This window comes from Maylandia zebra, linkage group LG16 (assembly GCF_041146795.1).
Source record: "Maylandia zebra isolate NMK-2024a linkage group LG16, Mzebra_GT3a, whole genome shotgun sequence".
Classification (NCBI taxonomy): domain Eukaryota; kingdom Metazoa; phylum Chordata; class Actinopteri; order Cichliformes; family Cichlidae; genus Maylandia; species Maylandia zebra.
Genome location: NC_135182.1, coordinates 33,690,875 through 33,717,872, shown reverse-complemented (window position 1 = coordinate 33,717,872; position 26,998 = coordinate 33,690,875). Strand labels below are relative to the sequence as shown.

At 43.1% G+C, this 26,998-nt stretch overlaps 1 protein-coding gene across 6 annotated transcripts in view; it reads right to left on the bottom strand.

Moving 5' to 3' along the window:
• Positions 1–26,998, bottom strand: part of hdac4 (histone deacetylase 4) — a 126,681-nt gene that overhangs the window by 24,057 nt on the left and 75,626 nt on the right. For all 6 annotated transcript variants that reach the window (XM_076875357.1, XM_024805444.2, XM_004559217.3 and 3 more), the window contains 15 exons: positions 23,388–23,564; positions 23,161–23,306; positions 22,232–22,382; positions 20,192–20,312; positions 18,288–18,406; positions 12,815–12,943; positions 12,605–12,711; positions 10,012–10,131; positions 9,497–9,707; positions 8,254–8,471; positions 3,681–3,953; positions 2,524–2,710; positions 2,068–2,201; positions 1,221–1,323; positions 72–118 (listed from right to left, as the gene is read on the bottom strand). In XM_076875357.1, the coding sequence (XP_076731472.1) occupies positions 72–118; positions 1,221–1,323; positions 2,068–2,201; positions 2,524–2,710; positions 3,681–3,953; positions 8,254–8,471; positions 9,497–9,707; positions 10,012–10,131; positions 12,605–12,711; positions 12,815–12,943; positions 18,288–18,406; positions 20,192–20,312; positions 22,232–22,382; positions 23,161–23,306; positions 23,388–23,564 (2,243 nt within the window). The remainder of the gene's footprint in view (positions 1–71; positions 119–1,220; positions 1,324–2,067; positions 2,202–2,523; positions 2,711–3,680; positions 3,954–8,253; positions 8,472–9,496; positions 9,708–10,011; positions 10,132–12,604; positions 12,712–12,814; positions 12,944–18,287; positions 18,407–20,191; positions 20,313–22,231; positions 22,383–23,160; positions 23,307–23,387; positions 23,565–26,998) is intronic.

Here is a 26,998-nt window from a genome sequence, read left to right as displayed (position 1 = left end):
ATACTTAATTAGACAGTGAATATTTGGAAGATGACTTAAGCATGAATTAACAAACAGAGTAAGTGACTTACCCCTATGCCTCCACACGGCAACCTCACAAACATGGGATTTACTGAACCTGAAGAGAAAGAAATGAAGTGAAGAATTAGAAAGAGAGAAAGCAAAAGTGAAAGGTTACTAAGGGAAGAGGTTGCACTGCAGACTCACAGACACCCTTAAAACCAACTATTTGACTTTGTGACCTTATCTAACAGCAATAGTACACAAGGGCATGCTTTAATTAGGTGAGGTGAAGAAAAAAAAGTATCTGCTTGACCTCTCAATCAAGCCTTCTTCAGGAAAAAAAATCTAGATTTGGCCAGAGAGGGGTCAGTTTGTCACTGAAGAAGAAAATCAATAAACTTCACATTTCTGACATGTCTGAAAACAAACTAAGCTGACGTAGTTACTGACCCCGAGTGAACTCTTTTCAAATGTGTGCTTACACTTTTAATTTCCTTTCAAACAAAACAACATCAGCTTACTTTATTATTTGTAATTTCTTTTGAAATTAAATCTGACTGCTTAACATAATCCTAATCCAGAGTTAAACACTACACCACTAACAAATATTTAATATAGTGTGAATACTTTAATTCCTGATTAGCCGCCACCTTTGTGGTTTATTCCTTTACTCCAGCTCTTACTGTAGGCTATCCCACTTGTACGCTGAAGCTCACACAGGAGTATCTGGTAAGACTCCTGTGTGAGCAGTAATAATAAGAGGAATTTATGCCTCCACTGAGTGAAAGCCAAGATCGCCACTGGGGCTCGCCCCTTTGATTTTTTCACATAATGCAGACTACTTCACTACACCTGCACTTTAAGGCCAGACATAAGTGACTAAGCAGCCTGCGAGACTTTTAGTTTAGCAGCTCTAGTTGGTCCTTGTCTTATCGTAACACCTCTGAGGACTTTATTAGAAGGACCTTTAGTTATGATACGATTTAAGCATTAGAACAGATTCCTTTAAACGGACCCTGCAGAGTCAGGCGGTCAACTTCAGACTTGTGAATAAATGCATGAAACGCTACAATTCTCAAAAACCCAGTAAGTCTTAAAGCATCCACAATTTTTTTAGACTAAACTAATGAGTAATCTAGTCTAGGAGGTGAAGCAGTGCACGCTTGGAAAAAGTGTGTTTGTGAATGTGTGAATGTGTGTGAGGAAGCATGTCTTACTGTCTAGTTTCTGCCGCAGCGGGTTAGTTCCATATAGCATGACGTGGGCTTCAGAGTGGACTGTTTGCAACTCCTCCAATGAGGCCTTCCTACCACGGATACACTGAAAACAGAGAGGAAAAAAAAGATACACAACTTCTGATTAGCTTTTCATGCTCCGCATTTAAACTCCCCGCAAAAACAGGATAGGAGAGCAGAGTTCTGCAGAAGTTTTATCATATTGTTAGTCCGAAGAAATAATATACAGGGCGTCCCAGTGTTGTCACTGAGTCAGTTTAATATTAGATCATATTCGAAACCTCAATGTGAGAGTTTTCACCTATAAGGACAAACGTTAAAAGAAGTGCATTAACACTGCCTCCTTCTGGCTACGACAACAACCTGCAATAAAGTGGTAAAACATCATTGTCAGGGGAAAATAACACAAACACTAATATATGAAACAATTTCCAATGACACAACAACAAATGTGCTGTTTTTTTCTGTTTTTTAAATTTGGGCAGGTGTGGTGGGTAGTTTGATTCCTGGCCTGCTCCATAAGTGTTCTTAGATGAGATACTGAACCCGGAATTGTCCCAGTGCACCTGACTATTTTAGAGGGTGTGTGTGCGACAGATAAGTGTATTATGAATGTGAGGGAAAACATATGAGCGTAGCTTCTAGTGTAAAGCGTTTAGCATCAATCAAACAGGAGACGACTGCATAAACGTCAGTGAAGTTAACATTTGCTTTCTCAACGTTTCCAAAGACTGACAACGATTCTTATTGTTTGCCTCTGAAAGCTAAATACTCATGTACATTTTCTAATTGTCCTTCAATAATAACACAAGTCTAACTTTGTCTTTACCTCACAGTGCGCCCTGAGGCCTGTTTCCTGCAGTCGGGACCAGATGCTCTGAATGCGGCCAGCGTGCTCTGGATGACTCGTTGTGCTACCACATATGCACTGGTGCTTCTGCATCAAAGACTCATACACAAGACCTGGGAAATTCACACACCACCACGCACAAACATATGGGTGATTATGCACCACTGACAACAAGGATAGAAACAGCTGTCACGATGACATTTTACGGTCACACCATAAGACGTGGTGTGATTATCATCTATTGCACCTGCTTCTTCTAAAGCAACAGGTTATCATTGTGCAATAAGCAAAAACCCTGTTTAGGATGTTTAAACACTGCACACAGCTACTCACTCTCTGCATTGTGTTTGATTACTGTGGTGCTCATGACAATAAAAAGCATCACTGCTGTGTGTGTGTGTATGTGCAAAGAAATAATTATGTAACTCAGCAGACCTGTAGTGAATCGAGGTTTGGCTGGCGGCTCCTGCACGACCATGGGGAAGGAGGAAGAGGCTGGCGATGACTGAGCTCTCGACAGAGGCCGGTGGCCAGCAAAATTGGCCGAAAGCCCGGCTGCTTCCATCGAGGCTTGGTAATTCCTCAACTGGTGGATCCGCTGCTGCTCTAAGAGCAGAGCCTGCTGCTCACAAACACAGACAGTGCAATATTCAACAGAAAGCTGGGCTGCAATATGAGTTTCCCACCAGAAGATGGCACCAAATACCAACATCTTCCTACTTGCTATAGCGCCCAGTTTAATCAGCTTCCATAAAGAGATTCCTGTTGCAAAGAACCAAACTACATTTGGTTGTTGAAGCAACATTTTCTAGCTGACATAGTGCCAAACATGAGTGTTTCACATTAAGGCGTCATAATTATTTTAAACTGCTTACAGAAAAGAAAAGTTATTATGTAACTATTTATGTAATTGTTTTCAAAATGATCTGTAAGCACCTGAGTGGAATATTTCAGTGCTCGCTAAGCAGTCGTGTTTTCCTGCTCTGATTGGTGTGTCTGTCTACACTATGGGCGCCATGGCGACAGTGAGAGGAGTGTCTGATTGAATTTGGCTGAGCGGACAGCAGGGATGTGGCCAAAGAGAGACTGCGATGTACAAATTCACGTGTAACAGAGAGATTTGTTGCTGCTAACAGCTTTTACATAAAATACTTGCACGTGTATGCCCGCATGAAGTTGTGCTACGGACTAATTTCGAGGATATTTATACACATATTATACTGGAAGCGGGTTGGGTAGTCAGTCCAGTCGGGAGGAAAGGCAGATCAAACAAATGTGGAGTGTAATGTTTCAGTCACAAGAAGCTCCATCTGTCACTGCTATCAGTGTGTTGTTCAGCCCAGCTACAACCACTTACTGATTACTGTAATACAAAAAGAATCCTCCATACTGTGTAATCGCTGCCAGTTTGAATCATCATGCACATATATGAAGACATTATGTCAAACATATGAATCTGACACTGCTTTTAGAGTCATGCAAAAGAAGAAACTTTCTCCCTTTTTATAAATGCCAGATTAAACTTGTGGAATTTGAATTTCATGCCCAGTCCGTCTTTTCCACTCCAACTGGTCCCCGCCATTCGTGCTTACCTGTCTGAACAGGAAGTCCTGCTCAGCCTGCCTCTCTCTTTGCTCCCTCTCTTCTTGCTCCTGGGGATCCGGAGGCTCCTGCTTGATGACCACCCCACGTAGCAACCCCGTCTCTTGCCCAGAGGTAGGAGAGGAGGACGATGATGACGAGGAGAGCGCCTGGTGCTCCCTAAGCTCCTCCTCCGTCTCTTCCGGGTGACTCTGGTGTTGCCTGCCTGGTCCTGAGGCTCCCGGGCCTGCAGCTGAGGCCTGATCGCCGGGCTTGGACATTATCTAGAGGGCAAAAAGACACGGCCAGGTCAAACTTTTGACGCAGTGATTTGACGGTGTTATGCATGTTTTTAGAGGAAAAACTGGAACACTTTGGACATAAAAGAAAATATTCACATAACATTCGGCCAAGATTAGGGAGTCAACTGATGATGTTAGGAGCCAGTAACAGAAAGACGTTCCAGAAAACAGAAAAAAGACAGAACCGAGAGTTTCAAAAGCATGAAGGGAGGAAAGCACTAAGGAAACATCAGGGACAACATGCTCCAATTTAAAACTACACTTTGGATGTTTTTCATTCCAAAAATAACTGACTAATCAGTCCGCGTACAAAGTTAATGAAAACAACCTTAGATAAACCCACCAAAAGCTAACATTAGCCGGGGCTTTTGACTTTTTGCACACACAGAAATAAACCACATCTGTACTCTGGATTCTGATAGGCTAGTTATTTGTTTTCAAACTAATGATATAATCTCCTGAGACTATGGATGAATTTTACTGCTAAGTTCGTCGTGTCTGAACATGTAAGAGAAAAGAAAAAGCGAGGAAAGAGAGTGGAAGCACCGCAGAGGGGGGATTGTAATAATCTTGTTTTGGCAGCTGCCCTCGTCCCTGTCGTCACAGACCTCAACCTTGATGTGCAGGTCATGATTGGACAGGACCACTGTTTGTGCCTGGAACACACACACACGGCTGGCATATTGCCCAGGGAACAGTCCATTGACGTCAGAGAGAGCAGGCTCTTGCCTCATCCCAGTCCCTCTTCTCCAAACAAACTCAAAACACTCCTGCCACACTGACTCTCTTCCTTTCTCTCTCAATTTGTTCTCTTTCCCTCTGTCTAACCCTTCTTCTTTTACAGAGGAAATAGTGGCTGGGACGTGAACCATAAGGGGGACAGACACTAAATAACCCTGTTAAATCAGCTGGAAGAGGGAGAGGAGAGACGGGGTGGTGGAAACACTTGATACACTCGGACTCTGTGCGTTTATTTCTCTCCCCTAAGCACACCGCTGTACCGCCATAGTGGCACACAACAAGCTCAGGTTGGAACCATTTCAAGATCATTCATTTCTTTCTTTCTGCTGCAGAAAAAAGCCAAAAGTTTTCAGGAAGACCCCTTTTTCCTGCTGACTTGACTGATAGATGCAAATAGGGAAGGGAAGGAAGACTGCAGATGAGTCAAGAGGTGGATATCCAAGGGTGAAAAGGGTAAATGAAATAACTCCTGCCAACAGGATATTTCTACATAATAGTTAGCACCACTTTTAAGAGTCAAATGGTAGGCGTTACATGCATCACTGGAAACATATTCGTCCCACGCTGCTAACTTTAGTCGCGTATTTTCCCACGTCAAACAGAAATATAGCAGATATTAAAACCAGCTCGCAGCAATCAATATTTCTTGGGGATAATGTTAAATTCCTCATTAAGTCTGATCTTTATGAGGCAAAAACAAAACAAAGGCAATGAGTAACTACGGAGTCCGCTGGGGGAACTTCTCCAATGACTTCCATGGTGCAATGATATTAGGCAACATTAAAAAGCAGGAAATGAATAGACACCTAAAATAGCACTGTCATAATCCTGCTTTGCGGTTAATGCAGGAGCTATAATTACAGTCACAAATATCAGGATAACAAGTCACACACACGGCAGTCAGACACGGACGGCGGGAGAACAACTACACCATTCAGTAGCTCGAGGTTTTATTCATTAATCTACTTCTGTGCATGACTTTGGTAAAATAATACACAGCACTATAGTAACGCTCAGCGATCATCACACGCCAAAGCATTTTCTTGTTGTGGTCTAAAGCTTAAAGTCTAGCTCTTCAGGTGTTCAGGTGATATTTTGAGTAATGGACTCAGGTTACATTTCTTGCTGAAAAAGGGCAGATCGTTAAAGTTAAAGGTGCCATTACAGCTTTTTAAAGCTACGCAGAATGGCTCCAGTTAACTAAACAACCACCATCCTTTTTCTGTCCTGCGTCTTTTAACAACTTCATGCAGTCACTGAACTCCTGCCTCTTCTGAAAACCTCACTGGACGCCTTTTATTTAATCCTGTGTGATAATTCCACTGCTATATGAAGAGGAAATCATCAGGTAAGGGATTGCTTGAAAGTCTCTCCGAGGCCCGTCATGGACACCACACACACAAATACACAATTGTCATCCCTTCAAGCCACACAGGAGAAAATAGGCTCCGAGTAACCACGCCAACCCAGGGAAATAAAGCAAACTGTACAAAGACCTCAACGTTCCAGCAGCTTTAAATCCAGTATCTGTTTCCCATGAGGCAAGTCGGGAAAGCAGTAAGCTACAATTAGACCCTAATAATAATAAAAATGAACTGACTTAATTGGAAGACTTATGTAGCAGAACTCAACGCAAAATTACACAGAACATTATAGCTCATTATAATTGCCGACAAATAACCTAATGGGATTTACAGAAATTGCCACAAGCTTTGGTGACTTTACACTTGTTCATTTTTATGCATATATGTTGTTCTGGTTGTACCGCAAACTTTGGCTGCTGATTGTTAGTGATTAGTGGGCAGCTCCTCACCTCATCCTCTGTGCAACTCAAACCACTTTAGTTCCAGTCTCCCTCAGCGCCTCCTTCTAATATGCATGCTTTGTCCATCTCTTCCTCTTACTAGTGTATAAATCTTTATGTGGGGAAAAACTCTTTCTGCAGATACATGTTCAAGCCTGATCCCCAACCTGAAATATTGAGGTGACATCCACAACAAGAAAGATTACAGGAGGATGTTTCTGGTAAGTATGACACTCACTGCTTGCTTTTTATGTGATAAAACTATTGATTTAGTATCTTAATCATATATAAACAATGGGGGATTTTTTTTGTAAGTTTGCTCACTTACAAATAAACAAACTGTCTTGTATTTTGTGGCAGTTTCGGTTTAATGGAGAGAGACAGAATAAAAGTCACTCAGTGATCCTCTGCAACCCAGCCAGAATTCTAGATCCCACAGACTAGGGGTTAGGGATACAACCAGTCAATTAAAGATACGCCAGAGCTCATCTTGTTATGTATATAAAGTACACCTGTTTATTCCAACCTCTCCACCATCATGTCAAGACCAAAAAGTTGTCCAAAATTGTCGAATGGACAACAAAAGCATCAGTAAGAAGCTTGGTGAGGAGGTGAAACTGAAGAAAACTAAAATGACCAACAGTCACCCTCAGTCTGGAGCTCCATGCAAGAGCTTGCAAGAGGATGATCATGAGAAAAGGTGGTGAATAAGCCCAAAACTATTAAGACAGTTGGGCCCACAGTCACCAAGAACACCACCACTGGTAATCTTTCAGCAGCTACAAGGTCCCCCTGCTCAAGAAGGCACACACACAGGCTGGTCTTAGGTTTCCCCGTGAACATCTCAGTGACTCAGAAAAGGCCTGGGTGTCGGACGAAACCATGTTTACTGGGAGGAAAATGCTGAGTATGACCCACAGAACACCAACCCCACTGACAAGCAAAGAAACCTAAAGGATTTAAAGTTTCTGTGAAGAGGAGAGGACCAAAATCTCTCCTGAGGGGTGTGCAAACCTGGTGAGCAACTATAAGAAACATCTGTTTCTCTCCATTAAAATAAAACTACCATTAAAATTAGAGACTGTTAATTTCTTTGCACGAGAGCAAATGCACAAATTCAGCAGGGAGTCAAATAACTTTCCCCTATTGTGCAAGGATATAAATATATTTTTTTGGGGGGCTGCTATGCCTTGAGTAGATGAATGCACGTCCATGATAAGCTGACAAAGCCTCAGATTTTCGATCACATTGATTACTTTTACAAATATTTACCTGATTATTTGAACCTTTGGGCACATTTAATGCAGCCATGTGACACAGTATATGAAATTATGAATTTCAGCCACATAAATTATGACTGTATCATAGAGCAACTTCACACATAAGCTTGCACATACGCACACTCTTCAACAATGAAGCAGTGAGTCATATTTCCTGTGTGACCATATATGGAAGATGCTTCCTCTAGTGCACAGTTGCCAGGGTGACAGTGAGAAGCAGGGACACATGAACACAGAAAGAAAAGAAAAAAACTAGCTAAAAGAATTGCTAATTGCAGGCTGAATCATCCAGCGCTTGGAGAAAAGAAAATAGGACTCACAAACATTAACCAAGTCAGTGTCATGTAGATAGACAAACACTCACACACACAGTATATGGACAGACATACAGCTGCCTGCAATACCGCAGCTGTTCAGAGTTACTTTTGATACTGAGCACAGACATGTGTTGAAATACCTTGTTGATGATGTGCTGCTGCTGCTGCTGTTGGAACAGTTGTTTGTGCTTCTCCAGGAACTGCTGGTGCTGCTGCTGGACCACCAGGTGCTGCAGGGCCTGTGTCTGTCCGCACTGCTGCTGGGGCAGAGGCGCCGACTGCGTTCTCCCCAGGGGACGGTGGCTGCGCATGAGCTTGGAGACGGAGGACGATGGCAGCGGTAGGCCACCCAGCCCAACTACAGAAAACACAGAGCGGTTGCAGGAAATGATCTCAAGCATTTTTTTCCAAAAGCTGTGTCTTATTTCTGTAGCTCCACTCATCATTCACACATATTTTAGGTGATAATTTTAGGTGATTTTATTTCATCTACTTAAAAGAAACTGGAGGCTTTACAACTGGAACCACAGGGGCCCCTCTCATATGACGGATGGAAACCGTTACTCAGGAATACCGGCTGCACATTTTAGCTGCAATGCACTGCAGGTCCTGCTTTTTTCTAGCTGAAGTGATATTTTAAAATAAGATGATGTCAGACAAGTTTGCCACATTTGTCTCCACTTATAAATTTCAGTAGCTTGGTTCAAGCAGCCCCTGCAATATAAACAGTAAAATAGATCATGCATTAAATGTACTGTAAGTGACAGAGTTTCACTCCTCAGGCTGAATCACATCTGAGCAATCAAAAGGCCAAAAAAGGATTGATTTTGGCAAAATGTATCCTTTGACAGCTATTTAGGTCTTTATTAGTGTTTTTAAGTCATCTCCATTCATAAACAATGAACAGCAGAAGGAAGAGGAAGTCTTGGCCCTCATATATGCCAGGAAGCTTTCCAAAAAAGATCGGCCTTCATCTTTAGAGGCCAGATTCAGCAGACAATAGCCAATGAGATCACAGATTGCAGCAGTACAGAATGAACTGTGAGGTCATTTTCCGAATCCACGACAAATAATCTCAAACAAAAATCGTATTTATTTTATTCCTTAAAAATCGTTGACGTTTTTTCCTCCAGTGATGCTCTCAAAACTATAAGCTGCCCAAATCATTAGAACCTTGAATTGTGTGTATGTAATCTTTCCAGTAATTATTTTGGCACACTTTGAAACATAATACTGTTATCGCTAAAGCTTAGAGAAGAAACAGCAAAATATTTGGGCTGTAGATTCTTTCGGTGGACCACACAGTATCAATAATTCAGACCTCACCCACTGTTTGAAAGAGAGAAAAATAAAAATCCTGCAAATGTTGCAGTGAAAACTGACCCACTGGACTGTGGCTTGGATCCAGCAGTACCATGTGTTGGAGGAGGGGGTTGTGACCCACCGTGCCCCCTCCTGGGCCCTCCCTGTCCAGTGCTGAAGATGCCAAGTAGGAGGGCAGGTGGGAGGGCAGGAAAGGAGGGGTCAGTGGAATGCCCTGCTGCAATGCAGGCAATGCCAGATGACTCTCGCCATCTTGGTGTCCCGATACCACCTACAAAGACACACAGGCAGGGAGAGGGAGAAAGAGATGTTAAGGTGGGGAAAGAAGGAAAGAATGAAGGCAATGACAAGACTGACGAGTTCAAATCCAGTTACAGGCTCTGTAATATCCTTTGTATTTCTAAGGAAACTAACCAATGAACCTTCTCCACAGTGATGAGAGTAATTACAGTACAACTAATGAACGATTCGCTATAACTAATGTCATATTTCCCTCGGGATGAATAAAGTATTCTGATTCTGATTCTGATATCTAAAAGTTTGATTCTGTGGTATTTTCTTTTAAATGGACTCACAGTGCTAGCAGGTCCTGTGGCTGGCAGGCCCAGGGTGATGTTGGGCAGAGACGGAGAGGTGTAGAGAGAGAGGTGGCTAACTGACCCTTCCCGTGTTGCCAGCCTCTGGAGCAGCGAGGTCTGCAGACATATCCACATTGACATAAATACAGTGCAGATCCAAGAAAACAGTGCTGTGTACAGTGCAAGACTTTTCCATCTCTCTCACACATACAAATGCACACGCAGCCACGGGCACACAGTCATGGATATTAGATTCATTTAAATCTATTTACCATAATATGTAACCACAGCTATGACATGAATAATCCAAATATAACATTAACCTAAAATCAAAACTTCCCCCGAAAATTAAAATTGACTTGCTTTATGAAGACTTAAATGATGACACTGATTAAACAGATGCGGGTCTCTCTGCAGGTGAAGAATGAAGCCAAAGCTTAACAGCCAAAAACTGCAGTTCCTCAAACTGCCACTTGAGGCTGGCATCAAATGCACGTGAGTCCACAGAGAATAACAGAATAGCAGAAATAAACATGTTTACATCCTGGCACCAACTCTTTTGGTCTTCCTACTTACTTTCCCCATTATGTCAACTGTATGGAGCTTTTTATACCTCACCTAACACCACAGGGTCAGGCTGTGGTCCAGGCTCTTTTACACAGAGTTCGGTCATGAAAGGGTTACAGACCCAAAGAGACAGAAGCAACAGGGTTAACTTCAGAGTGTACCTAACCTAGCTGGCTGAAGGCCACTGATGAATACCTGATGATTTTGGAGCTGAAGAGCCCATGCAAGACTTTTGAAAGTACCCCTCGTGTCTCTTTGGATGTAAAACATGTTTTTTATCCACTCGTGCGGCTCGTTATAAAATGTGAGATCACTTAAAAATTGCAGAATGTTTAAAAAAAATGTCGATGGGATTCCAGGAATCACATTCGGAGACTCCAACTGTCTCAAGATGTGCAGAGTTCACCATTTTTGCACCTGAGAAAGTTTGTGATGCGGGTTATTTGTCCTTGAATTTTCTGTGTAGCCTGTATGACTCACACATTATGACTGTATTATCTAGGACTGATTCCTGGAGTACTATAAATAACACAGTTTTGTGTGATTATGTGTGAATTTAGTTCTCAGTCTCATTGCTGTTATTTATTGAAACAGCAGTGAGACCCTTTTCTAAGAAAGCTGGTTGTCTCTCTGGGCCTTGAACACTTTTGTCCTCTGACGCAGACTCTATCGCCCAGTTAAATGTTCTTAGAGTCATGTGGAAATAAAAGGTGTGGCTGTTTGAAGCGACAGGTTTCTCTGAAGAGTGAAAATCTAGTATCATGTTCTTTTGTTACTTATCACTAATAAGCAGCTATCTGTGCATCTGTATAGTTTACTATTACAAACTGCTAACCACTTTTGGTAGCAGAGGTTGATGTCATGGTTAGGGATGGGTATCGTTTAGGTTTTATCTGATACCAGTACCAAACTGGTACTTTTAAAATGGTGCCGGTGCTTAAATGGTGCTTAAAGAATGGAAAACACACACTTTGTCCAAAAACCTCTCATGTTTAGCTGTTTTTTTGTAAAAAGATAACAATGTTAGCCTTTTCTGCAGCTATGGGGCATATATGGTATCACTCTTGGCTGGAAGCAGTGCTTAAACAATGGAAAAAACACAAACTTTGTCCTAAACCTCTCATGTTTAACTGTTTTCCACTTTTTCTTTGGTCATTTTAGCCTTTTTGGCCAGGGTGGAGGGAGTACCTGCCATCAAACAAGAGGACAGCTGCATGTACCCACGACGGTGTTTGCTAGTTCACCTTACATGCATTAATGTAATAACGTGGTTAGCCTACTCAACGTGAGTTATACACGGACAACATTAAGCTACTCACGCAGAGAAGAACGGCTGCTGCTGCATCATCATCCATCATCATTTCTGCTACACTGGCAGGGCTAGGGGCCAGGACTCTCCTCTTCCGGTTTTTGGGGGATGTTGCTAACTCCGCGTCCGATAACATGCACCACGCCCGCAGTAGATGTGCACGGTGTGAGGTCTCGCAGCAAGCTATCAAATACGGTGCATTTCTCGCCTTTTAACAAAATGCTATGCGTCGCCAGGTGTTTTATCAGATTCTTGGTGTTACCTCCTTTGCACAGTATCACAGTATCAGCTTAAAGCACTTGTTGCAGGCTGCTGAGTTTGCATCTTTTGCTGTGAAGTACAGCAAAACCGCTTTGCCTTGGGCATTTTTAATCTGTAGCTCTGCTCTAAAAGAACGGACGCACCTGGGCCCGCCTACTATCCTTGGAAACGTAAAATGATTGGCTAGAATCTGAAGTGTATCACATCTCAGGAAAAAAGCACCGAAATGTGCGCTGTTTTTCAGTCTGGTTACTACCGTTTATGTCAGAACCGGGATACCGATACCCATCCCTAGTCATGGTGGCCAAGTCCATCTTTCATATACAGTGTATGGATTAAATATACTCACAGGCTGACGCCTCTATTAAAATAAATTAACACTGCAAATCCTGGTGTCCTGCTTCACAAACACACATGTGCATACGCTATAATTAGAGATGCCATGATGTTTACCTCTCCTGGACTGCTGCAGATTGTGATCCCATTCTCTGTGGGGATGTTACTGGAGCCATTGTTGGGGGAACTGGGACCTGAGCCTGGTGCACTGTTACATGCAGACTCTAGAGTACATACAATGAAGAAAAAACTTTCTGCACTGAAATGCATCAAACTGGGTGACTATTTGTGATAGCACCTTAAAACAACAGTGACAGGAGTCCTTACCAGCGACGTCTAGGGGACGCTTCTTAACAGTAGCAAGGGGTCCATCTTTCCTACGGAGCAGAGGGCTGCTGCGACGCTCCGTCACCTTCTGTTTTAGCCGAGAACGAAGCTTTAGGTTGGGCTCAGAGGCTGAAAAGACACAAATGTCCATACATTTCAATCCAGTTTAAACGATTTAGTGTCACTACAACTGTCACCTCAAAGAATTTCATATTGCAATGTAAAGACGCTAAAATGTTACATCCTAAAGTAAATCAGACTTTCTTTGACTTAAACTCATGTCTGTTTGTAATGTCTATAACTGAAATAGCTGAGCTGCGACAGGGCTAGAGGCCTTTAATTTCCAACTAAAACACCATTTCTAAAAATAAAATGTGTTACAGCTCAAGCTCGCCCCATAAATGACTTACAGTTTACACAGTTTCTCTAACCTGGCAGTCTGGCCCTCAGATTTGTGGGTCACACGAGTGGGAGCTCGTTTGTTGGCGTGTAGCGGTGCTAATGAGCTTGTCCCTATAGACCACACTGTATGCACTGGCTGACATATTTGGGAGCTGAGGTTTGCCATCATCATGTGACAGCGGGAAGCGGTGCAACACCAGGGGAAGCAGCCAAATGGTATTTTCCTTGACCCCACGCTTAATGATGCTGCCTTCACGCTCTGCTAATGAACACTGCTTGTTTCCAGACACTTCCAATTTAATACAAACACGAAAAATGAAAAGAAAACTGACAGTGTTTTCAATTAGGTTACTACGCAAATGCTGTGTGTGGTGTGGGAAGGCGCTACATGAGGTGCAGAGGCTTGTCAGAGGCAGGCGTACGGTATATCCGGGATTCCTGTCATGTCACCATCCGCGCTTGACATTTTCTGCGCAGTGCTGCTTTGGTGTCTCTGTTGTAGGCAGTTTACCAAACAAAGGCAGATTTATTCTCTACTCCACTGGCTTCCTTCCGTTCCCTTAGGTAAAGCAGGACGGTTGACCACCAGTTGACCCTATGCTCGTCCCCTGACCTAGTATCAAACAGACCATGTCTCATTCATTAGCCTCAGAGAAGGAGGCGGGGCTTTTTGGTACAGCCAAGTGGAAGCGATTGATTCTTTGTGTAATGTGGAGATTTATTCTGCAGCAGAAGAATTATTCTGGGTCATTACAAACCCTCTGGCCCCTAGAATGCTAATCAAAGTAGGATAATGCACCAAGTTTTAATGTACTTCAAAGAGGTGCTAGCTTTCATTATACCACCTGGTCAGCGGGGATGAGATAAACTATCATGAATCTATAATGTCTAAGTACTTTTTCAAATGCACTCTCAATTTTAAGGGGAACAGTGCTGCAGAACTTATGAAAGTCAATTATTTAAAAAAGACCTTCTTAGTGGAGGGCACTCTTCCAAAGTCTTTGTTAAGAGGGACGGGGAGACTGAGGATAAAATGCTATGCATTAGTTTAACAGGAGGAGACCCTGGGAGAGTGAAGCCTGTGAGAAAAGGAGCGCAGTGCATTAAAGTTATATTTTAGACTATGACATGCTGAACTGTAACAGCCTGACCATTCTTTCAGTGCTGACACGATAATGATAACTGACAAAAAACCCCGATAATAACTGCACGTCAGATTTTCTCTGCTTTAATAATCTCTGATTTAATCAACAAAACAGAACAAAAGTTGGCCTTTGTGTAGTTCTCAGCCATTAAAAAAGGCAATCAGTGTTATCTTTGTATGAATGCCAGCATTCACTGATGAAGTTTGTAGCTGTCATAAAAGAAAGCATTCAACATAACTGGTTTACCTGACTGACTCTGTCTGGTTTAAACACGATTCAATTATTCGTTTAAATACTGGCAAGAGTAAGATAACCGTGTGCTGAGAACCTATGAGAAACTGAGCTGATCCACCTCCATCAAAGGTCTACCTGTGGACTGAGTCACATGCCCCTGCTTGTTTACTGATACATTAGTAATAACTAAGAAAAAGCTAAATAGTCATCAGATGCTAGCCGATGTTTCTGAGCCACTCTGTTGCTCTCAAACTGGAGCGTTTACCTCCCTGCAAGCTTGCTCAAACACGATTGGTCAGTAGGATTTGAACTATAATCAGACTAAAAATAGACCAAAAAGTTTCTGCAATCAAAAATCCCTCTGGTCTGTAGATTGTGTACATGAGCAGCCAGGCGATGGAAACTGAGAAGAAAGAACCACAAAGGTAGTTACAGCAGACACAAGAGATACGCATTCAAGGTTGTTTTTTGTGTGTGAGAGTTATTACGATATGGAGTGCTAAAGGGAGCGGCTAGAGTGCGACCGCTACTGAAGGACAAGCTGGAGATTAGAAGGACGTTAAAGAGACGAGGAAGGAGGGTGAAGCAGGGTGTATGTCTTTGCTGGGCACCATTCACAATGGGAGTGTTCACCTCAGGACACAGTGACTTTGAAGGGTGTTAATGCCGACTGGGCAGAAGCACACCAGTGTGCACACGTGCGAACACACTCGCTGCAGAGGGCCCAGACTGTTCTTTTTTCTGCTGATGATAGCGTTTTATTGCAGCCTTTTGTGCCTCCTTCACCTCCATCCATGCCCTTCTTTCTTTGGCTTAGTCTAAGAGCCCATTTCTCTGGAATTATTTCCTCTCCTGCTCCTTATTGTTGACTCTTCATGGACACACTGCTTGTTACAGTACTGCCTCGATTTTGTTTTTCTTTTTTTCAGATTTAGATAATCTCCCACCAGAGCAGGACATTAGGCAGCATAACTGTGTGGCCTTGTAGGTGTGATAATAGATGGGACCAGAAGGACTTTTATAACCTATATAACACATACTTTAAAAACCAACAGTCCGAGCATGATAAATGTGATATGGCATAACATATTTGAATTTAAGGCACATTTTATATCTTTTATCACCCCCTCAAAACATCCAGATGAAATTCTAGAAACGTCCTACCTGGATGCTTGACCATGCATCAAGACTCCCTGACGTCACGTGGCTATATGAATCGTGCTGATGGTTTCCTGTTCACGGAACAGGACAAAAACTCTGATCCCTTACACTTCAAGTTATCCATTATATCTCAGATTAAACATCTGCATATGTGGTATTTAATATTTTAATAGGGAGGTGACGGGGAAACCGGTTCTCAGATCTAAAACATATTGATCAGATGCTCATTTGTTTTGACAGAGGAGTCCCGGGCTAAAGGAGTCAAGCCGGGGGAAGCCGTGCTGCTGTGCCAAGGAAAGGGAGGGAGGGAGGTTTATGGAAATCAATAGAGCAGTTTGCTGAAACTCATCAACTGAGCTTCCGAGAAACATCATATGTGGATCTACATTAGATAAATGGATTAGATGGACACAGACACAAAGACATAGACAAGCCTTTGTCTCATTTGCATGTGTTCTACAAAAAATAAAAATAAAATAAAGTCAATCAACTTTGATTAAGCAGTTCACTAAAGCCATTTTATGGCATGAAAAGACAGCATTGTGATTAAAAACCATAATTCAAGAAAAGATTTCTTGCGGGCACATTAAATAAATATGAACATAAGACACCAAAGAGCTCGCCAACAGTTTCCCTTTGATTATAAACACTGAGGTTTTCTCAGGGGAGACACAACTGTTAAAACCAGCGACAGCCGAGCCGTATATGAGAAGCGAGAATGAAAGAATGGAGTCATTTTTACAATTCAGCTATTTTACCGCCATTTGTAACATACCAGAGCGACCCATAAGAGCATAGCGCAACCAATTCACATTCCAGCAACATCACGAACAGTCAGTCTGTTGCTTGATTTACCTTTTGTTTAGTTTAATATGTAGAAGTGCTAAGTGTTCATCCTGGGGTTAGATAGGAGCAATAAAGAACGCAGTTAAACTCGAAGCTAGGACGTGACCTTCCTGACTACAGTCACCAGAGACATGCAGCTCATAAAGGAGTGTCAAAATGTAAAGCCGAGCAGGATAAAAGAAGGAAAAAGGAAAGTTCTGAATTGCACGCGGATATCCTGCATGCTTCGACATTAGTGCAAAGTGTGCTATGGGAATGTCAGTGTGTGATCTCGTATGAAAGAGACAGGGAGAAATGGGGTCAGCATGACAAGTCTGCCTCTGTCGTGAAGGCCTTGCAGACTTCCTGCCATAGCGTTCAAAGTGGCCTTCTGTGTTCTGAGAGTCATTACCACAAAGCCCTCCATACTTGGACAATGAGCCCCTTTTGGAATATACTGTGTGCCTGAACTTGCTAGTCAAAAAATAATTTTTAATGCACATTCAGTGAACATAATAGGGCAAAAATGTCATGTGTGACAGCTCCAGCGTCAGCAGAGTGCACGACTGCGGCGACTGCTTTCACTCACTTCCTCCGAACACAGTTCACATATTCACTTCAGCCAGTCCTGCTCACTTCTGACACAACAGTTCCTCAGTAGCCGTATCTGTATGTCTATACGCAATCGAGTTTTCCATCTCTTTCTCTGGTTATATCGCGCAAGCAGAAATACCTTAAAATCCAAAACACTTATCTTAAAGAGGTCTTTGCACGCGCGCTCTGATATATAATTAACTCCTCATTAAGCTTTGTGTCAGTGCTCAGTGGGAAGAATTTTTAAGTTGTGGATATTTCTCAGGGGAAAATTCCTGAATTACATAAAGTGTCCCTGAAAGTTGAAACTCGCAGTGTGAGTTTGTGTGCCAGGAAAAATCATTCCTGCCTCCAATGCGCAGCAGGTGGGCAAGAGTGCAGAGTACACAGAGTTTGGCCTCCAGCTGTGAAAGCAGCCAGTGATACGGCCAAAGCAGCTGCTGACGCTAAGTGAATAATCACAGCTTGGCTGTGCTTAATATGGACAGATGGACAGAATCTGATGCAACCAAAAGGCAGTAAGTTTGTTTTACATTTCCTTCAGCGCTGTTTTGTTGACCGGAGCGATCCATGGTGTCTGTGAAGACGTGTGACCGAATGACTGGGTTAAAATCTTAAAGAATGCAAACAGCCTACAGAGTTTTTCTAAGGAGAAGCTGACCGTAAACAAAAATGTTTCCACTCACATTTACTGTAAGACCTTGAAACCAAGACAAATGTTTTTTCAGAACCATTTCAGGTCTCTTATCTTTGAGTTTGTGCTGGTTGCTTGACAACCTGCCCATTGTTGTCATTTCTACTTTGGCTTTTCATAAAAAAACCAAACCCAAAACAGCAAAATCTAGTGTGTGTCTAGACAGACTCCGCCTCCAGTCCTCACGCAATGCTAAGCTAACGGACTACTAAGCAAACAGAGGGCTCTATTATCTTCAATCTTCCGTGTTATCTTTTTAAACAACAATTTTAAGAGCTCCCGTAATTTTTCATGTGGTTGATAACCGGTAAGACAAAACTTTCACGTTGCTAAATGAGGAAGAAGGAAGATCAGTGCAGCACTGTGGAAGTGTGGAGAATGTCAACAATCAACACAACTTCAGCAAAGCCTTCTGTACCGGTTTTGCGGAGAGGGAAGTCATCTTTGGAGTCGTATGTGCCCAGCATGGGATGGTTGTACGCTGACAGTGCCGTTTGTGGAGGTGAGCTCTGGTCCAAAGAGCTATGCTGAGTTTTTCTGCAAAAAAACAAAAAAAAAAACACAAAATAGACGATTAAAAACACTAAACAGTATCAGTATAACGTGCTACATGAATGCGGAAACTCTGCTCCGCCGGCTTTGTACACACGACACATTCCCAGCTCAATCTATTACTATATGTGACTTTTGATACTTGCATACCCACACACAAGCTTGTGTCTTCTCTCCAAAGTCAGCTAGACATGTCAGAGCGTGGACAATGACGTGGGTGGAAGGAAGAAAGAGGTAAAGCTAGAGGGACAAAGCCTGAAAGCTGAAAACCTTTTTTTTCCATTTTAGGAAAGTAAACGGGCTGAAAATGCACAGAGGCAGAGGTGAAACAGAGAGGGAATACACGCATGAGAGAAGTGAGGAGAATGCCAACAGGTCAAACAAACGGAGAGAACCCTAAAGAAAGGGGAAACCGTGATAAGCGTGATTTATAGCGACTGGCAGCACAGTCCTCCTGATTATTCCATCATCTCCTGCCTTGGCAGAAATGTTTGACTGCTTAAAGCCTCTTCAAATATTTAAAGCACAGGAGAGGTGCCATTGTCTTTTCTCTCTGCCCACTTCAAACATGCGCACACACCTCAAAGAGAGCTAGCTGTCAATCACTGACAACAAACACTGACAGCAAAAAAAGCCTCATCGCTTCAACGTTTTCTCTGCAGCTCGACTCAGAGAGGCTAATGCTGATGTTGGAAATTTGATGTGAACACAAAAGCACATCAATGACAGACGCCTACACAACAGGAGTTCATAACACCACGGGGTTCGCCATGTTTGCAAAGCCAGGATGATGAGAGACTTTCATGTTGCTCATCACTGGTTTTTATGTTTGATATTTTTCCTAGTGTCGATTCTTTTTTTGCTTAGATTTAAAAAAAAAAAAAAAGCAGCAACCAAACTCTTGTAAATGCATGAGAAATATGACATGCTGATGTTTCATAGCTCTGAATATTAAGGTTATTGAAATACTGATGTGAAAATGTTTTAAAAGAAGTCAACATAAAGCATTTAAAACAAAGTCTTTTCACTTCAATCAATCTACAAAGTCTATATTAAACCACCTGATGTATGAAAGACCAGTCTGATGGTGGCAGCGAGAGCTGTTAATGACATGTTAATCCAAAACGTCGCATCCTGATTTCTATCAGAAGTAGAAAAGTGGACCGCGGTATAACAGAGCCATCAGTGTAGGGCTCAGGGGTTTGTCATTTAATTCCTGACCCGTGTGAAGAAATTGCTCTAAAATTCTTTCATCTTTAAAATGTTTGACTTTAGAAGGAAGAAGGAGGAGGAGGACATCAAAACTCCACACAGATGGACGGTGGTAACCCCGGCACCACGTTCACAATGGTACAGTCACAATAAGGAACACAGTGGTTGGAGATTCATTGCAACCTCCGTGTGCAATGAACTTGAAATGGTTGGTTTGAAGGTGGGGGAAGTCTGTGACTGCTCGCGGGCAGCCACCATCTTCAAACTGACTTTGTGCCAAGACAGCAACAAAACAGCAATAAGATTAATTTAGTCTGCTATCAGTTTTCCACCGAATTGGGTCAAGTTGGCAATTAATGCAATGCATTTGTGGTAAAATGTTTATTCACTGAGATGAACTGGCAAAAACAAACAAACAAAAAAAAAAAAAAACATGCAACACTCAGAAATTCACTTTCACTACTTACACTCCGAGTGCAGCCAAACAGATATTCAGGAATTCCTCCACAAATTGTGACGCGGTTGTTGCAGAACGTGTGCAAAAACAATGACACTCACCCATACCAGTAGCGTGGGTCACTGGGCAGACAGTGGTTTAGGTTTCGCTGAGCCAAGGCTTTCTTTTTGTTCAGGACAAACTCCTGAAGTCGCATCTTTACCTCTGTACTGGCGACTGCACCTGCACAGCAACACAGAGACGGGCAGAACAGTAAGCAAGCGAACATTTTTCAGCACAGCCACGTCCTTCCCAACCAAAACACAAAGAACCTTTTGCCCTACGAGAGCTGCTGCCATATTCTCCAGTCTGTGACACTAGGAAGATTATAACTACATCCATCCATACTTTGACAGATAATGGCAATCTGAGTTCTACAATCAGAGTGCACAATCTTGCATTAGAGTGTCACTGAAATCCCACTGAGACCACTGCAGCGCTACGTAACCTGCCTCGAAGACGTGCATCACGAGTTTCACTCCGCTCCTGGTCTCTCCTCAATTACCAACCTCCTCTCACAGCAACAAACAAATTATCAAGGGAGGGAGACAGAGGCAGGTGAGAGGGAAGGAGAGATGAAGAGCGAGGGAAGCCGGGCTTAAAAAACTGGTTTCAGAAAGTAGAGAATAGAGTAGAGGTGTGTTTTCATTAGAATGTGACAGTAGGAGTGATAACAGGTGACGTGTCGAGCCTCAGAGCAGAAGTGGTAAATTCACTGTGTGAAAATGACAACAGCTAATACATGTTCCCTAAATCATGGTGCAGCTGGAAGTGCTGACATCCCAAAATGTCTGCTTTGCCACTGAAGCAAATTGGCTTTTATGAGACTGCCTCAGATGCAATTTAGTGCAGTACTTAACAAAGCTTCCTCTGTTTGCAACCCAATGCTTTTTCCATAGACGTCAAACTGTAGGCTCACTCTGCTCAGCGCAGAATGATTGAGAAAAAGGGCATTACTGGAAAAAAATAATGGCTCTGAAAAGTGGGGGTCCATACACTGTGTGTGTGTGTGTGTGTGTGTGTGTGTGTGTGTGTGTGTGTGTGTGTGTGTGTGTGTGTGTGTGTATATATTCTAGTATTATATCAGTACAAATACAGGAATACGTGAGCCATTTCCTCCTCGTTAAACTGTGTTTACGGTCGTATCCAAAACCTCGTTTTGTTCATTTACAGACATGAAAATGCGCACAAACACACAGCAGCATGGATGGATGCATATTTCCTATATTACAAGACTGATTCAAGTATAAGTACAAGTGAAGAAGCAATTTAGTAAAGTGTGGCTCAGAAATGTCATCGAAAGGGCAAGTTTATAAACAAAGCGCCATTCAACAAGGAAATTCAAAGTCAATTACGCAGTGAGTCTTTCATACGAGTACTATTTAGCTGTAACAATTAGAAACACAATTAGCTTGATGCTGCTAAAATAATAAGGAATCACATTTTATTTTAAAGGAGAGTTCGAATATTTTGAGTAGAGGAAACAATAGAGATGATCTTGCTCTGTCCCAGTTGTTATTGGTGAGCACAGAGATTAAATAACTGATGCAATGATGTCTAAAGAAATGATACCAGACCAAGAAATATGTTTAAAGGGAATAAAGAGAGAGAGAGAACATTGCCTGGTTCAGCTTTATTGCTGTCATTTTATTTCACAATCAGTCCGCCTGTAGAAAAACTGACGACACGTCTTTCTGCACGACGTCTCGCCCCTCTAACCCCGTCTTGGCTGTCTTATTATGATATTCCCTGCGGTGAATGTGTGAGGTCAGGCTGTTCTGACTGCTGTGCTGTAACTGCAGGTGCTGTGACAGAGGGGCTGCGAGGGCCAAGCTCCTCTGACACCTGCTGTGATAATATGGCACAGTGTTTCTGCACAGGTACAGCAGATGTTGGCAGCGCACAGCAGAGCAAATATGCGCTCGGTCGAACACGAAGACTTTGTTCATAACACCTTTGATCCCACTGCGGAGTAAATCCAAGCACTGAACTGACTATTTTGGCCATACGTTACCTTCTTACAGTAACACTGTGCACATTTTTGATGAAGATCTCTTGGTCGCTTTCTTTAAAAATAATTCTCTGTGGCAGTCGCTACTCACTCTCTTGTCCCCTCTCCTTGTTTTTGAGCTGTTGGAGTTTGTGTTCCCGCTGCTGCTTCTCCAGCTGCTCCTCGTGACGTTGTTGCTCCATCTTTCTGTGGTGCTCCAACAGTTCTTGTTGATGCTTGAGCGCCAGTAACTCCTGTTGGTGCTGAGAGAAGGACGAGGAGAGTAAAGAAGAATCAGTATGAGCTGAAAGGACTTAGCCATGGTGATCTGCAGATAAATAAATAACATCACAGAAAGCAAGAAAGACTGAGTCTGAAAAGCAAAGCTAATATAGAATGGCATTATTTTTAATGGCCACAAGGGGGCGACAGCTGTGGTTCCAGTCCTACAGAAGTCTATGGGGAAACGGTTCTCTGTAAACACTCTCCTGATGAATTTATGGGCTCAGTCACTCATTTTTGTTATTTTATTTTATATTGGATTATCCGGAATATACTTGTTGGCAAGCAACCTGTAACGACCTGTGTGTCACTAGCCAGTAAGGATGAGGGTTTCACGGTCACTCTGCTGTCACATCCAGGTTCAAAGCGGGTGGCATCGAGGTAGCTACGCCCGTTAGAGATGCAGTCAGGCCAAAATGACAGTCGTTGTTACCTTTTGGTTTTGTGGTCATGGCAACACAGTCAGGTTTTTTGGGGCGTTTTCAGCTGGGTGATTTGCTGAAAAACGTACCAGCACTAGATCAGATTACACCAGCATACACACTTAAACTCAATTTGTTTCTGTTTGCCCTTCACCAGGCATATTTCTGCTGAGTACAGCTCTACAGTATCCGAGGAAGATTTCCCGCCTCACCCCCATCCAGCTTTCTCACACACACACACACACACACACACACACACACACACACACACACACACACACACACAGAAGGGAGGAGAGGAAATTTTCTCCTCTCCATCTTCATCACAACACCTCACCTTGACATGCTCCTGCATCTGGGCTTCATGTTGTCGTGATAGCTGTTCATGTTGCCTCTGAAACTCTGCGATGAGTAGCTGCCTCTGGAGCTGCTGCTTGTGTTTAAGAGCCACCAGCTCCTGCTGCAGGTGCTGCTCCTGCTGGCCTGTGGGAGGTTTTGGAGACGCGATTACTCAGCGCATCTACATCTACGGGCTGGAATGCCGCAAGATAAGCGGAGACTTACTAATGACTGGTCCGCGGCCTGTCTCAGTAGACGTGGAGGTGGGTGGCGTGGGGTGGGGTGGAGGAACCAAGCCAAAGGAGGGCTGCTGCTGGTGGTGGTGAGCGTGGTCCACTATGCGCAGATCCATGGGAAGGATGGCTGTGGCGGTGGAGGGCAGCGCCGCTGTGCTCACGTCCACTGAAACAGCAGGGAACAGTGAGCAGGAAATTTTATTATATGTTCACATTAAATTTGTAATTATTTAAAGATCATCTTAAGTTCATTTAATAGCAGCCAAAACATCATGTCCTCTTTGATCCAAATGAGACAGACGGACACTTGTTACATCAGATGTCCAAACTCTGTGGCCGTGCCAGCTGCACTCTTCATTACACTTCATGGTGCTCGCGGCTGCTTGTAACGTTAGCACTGAGAACTTAAGTCTGTTTTTATAGCTGTACACAACAGATAAGAGCATTAGGGACACAGCGAAAGCATAAAATGTGTCTGAGATTTTGAAAGCCGGAGATCATCAGAGCATCAGTGTAAGCGGCAGAGGGAGAAAACATGTTTATGTAAATCCATACAAACATCAGAGAGCGAAAACACCGCCCATCCCACCCCAACATGAATTTCACAGCAAGGATTTGTGCGTGTCTGCGTTTCGGTTTGTTACCGTGTGTGTGTGTGAGCAGAACTGCTTGTGTCACAGCCGTCACGACTTCAGACGTGACACCGTAAAGAAAAAGGTCGCAGGAATCGACTTTTTAAACCTCACGACAAGGTGTTAAAATATTAGCAGGCAGGAATAAACCGTAAAGACCCATCTGTTGTTGCTTCCTTTATGATTTACTCAGTCTGCATCATTTAATCTGCTTTATATGAATAATCCAGCGAGGTCGCACAGGGCCCCATGGTAAATGAAAGGTAATGCCCTGCTTGTCATGCAACAGCTCAGGGTACGAGTGCAATCAGATTAGTTCTCTACAAGCAAACAACACAGCAGCTTACACACAAAAAGTAGCACACCAGGGAAACGAGAAAAAAAATCAAATTCTGTGCCTTGATCTTTGAATAAAACATGCTGTGATCAAACACCATTAGCACGCTACTCCATTCAATCCAAATTGCAGATTCAGTTTTTGAAATAAACCTTTTATCTATGCAAGTAAATTCTGACTTATACATCAAAACCTCACGTGCACCATTTGGTCTACTCGGATCAATATCTGCTGTGTGGAGAAGCAGCTTGCACCACGCCAAGCCCTCCACCAGCGATCAATAACCTAAAACCAGCGCGAAGGCTCCCCAGCCTATCGTGGATGTTCTGGCATCCCTGGTGGCCAATGAGGTGCCGATGAAGTTGCAGTTACTTGCAGGAAAGGTCCAATGACATCTTTGGTACTGGGCAGGTTTTCAGTGCGGGGAGAAACTTGACACCACCCAATGGGACAGCATGGGAGAGAAGAAGGGTGTGGCTAGGCCAGACTTGCTGGTGCTTCGCTGGTGCACACGTGTGTGTGTTTGGTTGTATCACTGCTCTTGCAGGGACTTGTTTATAGGCTGGACATTAGAAGTTCTGTTAAATCCTTCAGTTGGAAAAGATGAAAAGGACTAGGCTTAGAATTAATTAGGCAAGGGTGGAGGTTTATTTAAAGACTTAAGAGTTTACCATCCAGCTGCGCCACTCTTGCTGCTCTTAAAAAAAACATAACGCCAGGTGAATTTAGCAGCATTTACTGTGACGGGTGAGTCATCTGTGTCTACATGCAGGAGCCTCATTAGAGGACCACAGTGACTGCCATGTTGAGTAAAGAGTCGGTCCCAATCAACCATGTTATCCAAACAAAGCCAGCCGCACTGAACCATGTTCAAATTCAGCCCCCTTCTCGCCTCTCACGCAAACATTTACACAAACATGTCAGCTGTTTACACACATATTTAATAAGCAATAAACATCAAGGTCAAACAAAACAAAACGTTTTGTTTGACAATCAGTGGTGACAAACATGAATGGAGCTGGACCTCAATTAATGCCACCTCAACTGTAAATGTTTCCACATGAACTTAGGTGAGTGGCACAAATGTCCTGTAAACAGGCCTCTGGCACACGCTCTCAAACACTCAAACACACACACACACACACACACACACACACACACACACACACACACACACACACACACACACACACACACACACACACACGATCACTTCACAGCAAAGTACAAATTCAGCTATCCAAACTTTCATGCAACCCTATGGAATCCTTAGATGTTTATTACTAAACAATAAAACTTATTGGGAGCAACTGGTGTTTTCGCAGCACAGATTAGTAAACTAACACATGAAACTTATCAGACACACACGTTTTGCCAACAAGCTGACACTTAGTGCCACGATTCAAACACAGCAGAGCGAGTTTCTCAGCCAAAAACATGCGCCAAAGAACCAAAATAATTTTTACCCAAAAACGGTGCTAAACTTGTGCCACAGCAGTCCCCCTCTCCCCACCTCGGAGCAGCTGGTCCTGAATATACCCTTGTCCCTGTGATGCATATTCCTTTGTGCGGTTTGTGTTGTGCAAACAGTGTTTTAGAAGCACTGGGTTACCTCTGTGCGTCTACATGGGAAGCAATTTTAAAAGCCAAATGCCTTTGTATGTTTTATTATGTTAACACGGCCGGCCACTTACGGAGCTGTGATCAATGGCCAAGTGCAAGGCTAAAGCCAGGCAGCAAAATAAACTAATTACAGCTACTTATCCTCAAACTGAGGGGCTACTAGTGCCGACGGCCAGGAAGAGACAGAGATGGAGAGAAATAGGGAGGCGGTGTAATAATCATCGCTTCGACCAGCTACTCCGAGGCTAACCACACTGGGCTGCCACATTAAGACTGCACTGAGAGCTATTGCTGGCTACAGATTGTGTTGTTAGCTACACAAAGAGACACAGGAAGATAAATAAGGATCATGTACCAACACAGTCTATACCCAAACTGCACAGACTCGGAGAAGTCGTTCCAGTGCCCAGAGAGAATGTTTTTGCTCCTATGGTTTCATCCTCTTGGATAAATGCATCTCACATGAGAGAAGATGCACTTAAGACTGTAATGCTGTCGGGATTGTGTATCTTTAGGGGCTGAAACTATTTTCTTTAATTATCCAGACACAATTATGCTTTGGATCATTAAAAAGAGGGAGCTCCAAACTTTTGACAGCCAAGGAAACATATTTGCATCACTAACAGTTCACAGTCAAGCTGACACGGCTCTCAAGGATCGCAGTACTGTTACAGTTGCACCGTGACAAAAACACCAGCAGCTCTCCTAATAACAAACCTCAGAGGCATGTTTATAGTAAACAAAGCCTTGTCAATGGCGGCAGACAAACAGGGCGACATACAGCCCTGGGAGAAGCCACCTGTGAAGTAATTAGCCCAGCTTACACTGATCGCACTCTGTGAATATGGCATTGGCTTACGGGGAGGAGAGGTGCTTTCATAACAGCTGACTCACCCCGACAACAACGGACGTGATAATGCAAAGATTCTCGCTGCAGATTTGGATGAGCAATTCAGAATGAATGCTAACAGATGCTTCCTGAAATAAACGAATAAAAATACTAGCGCT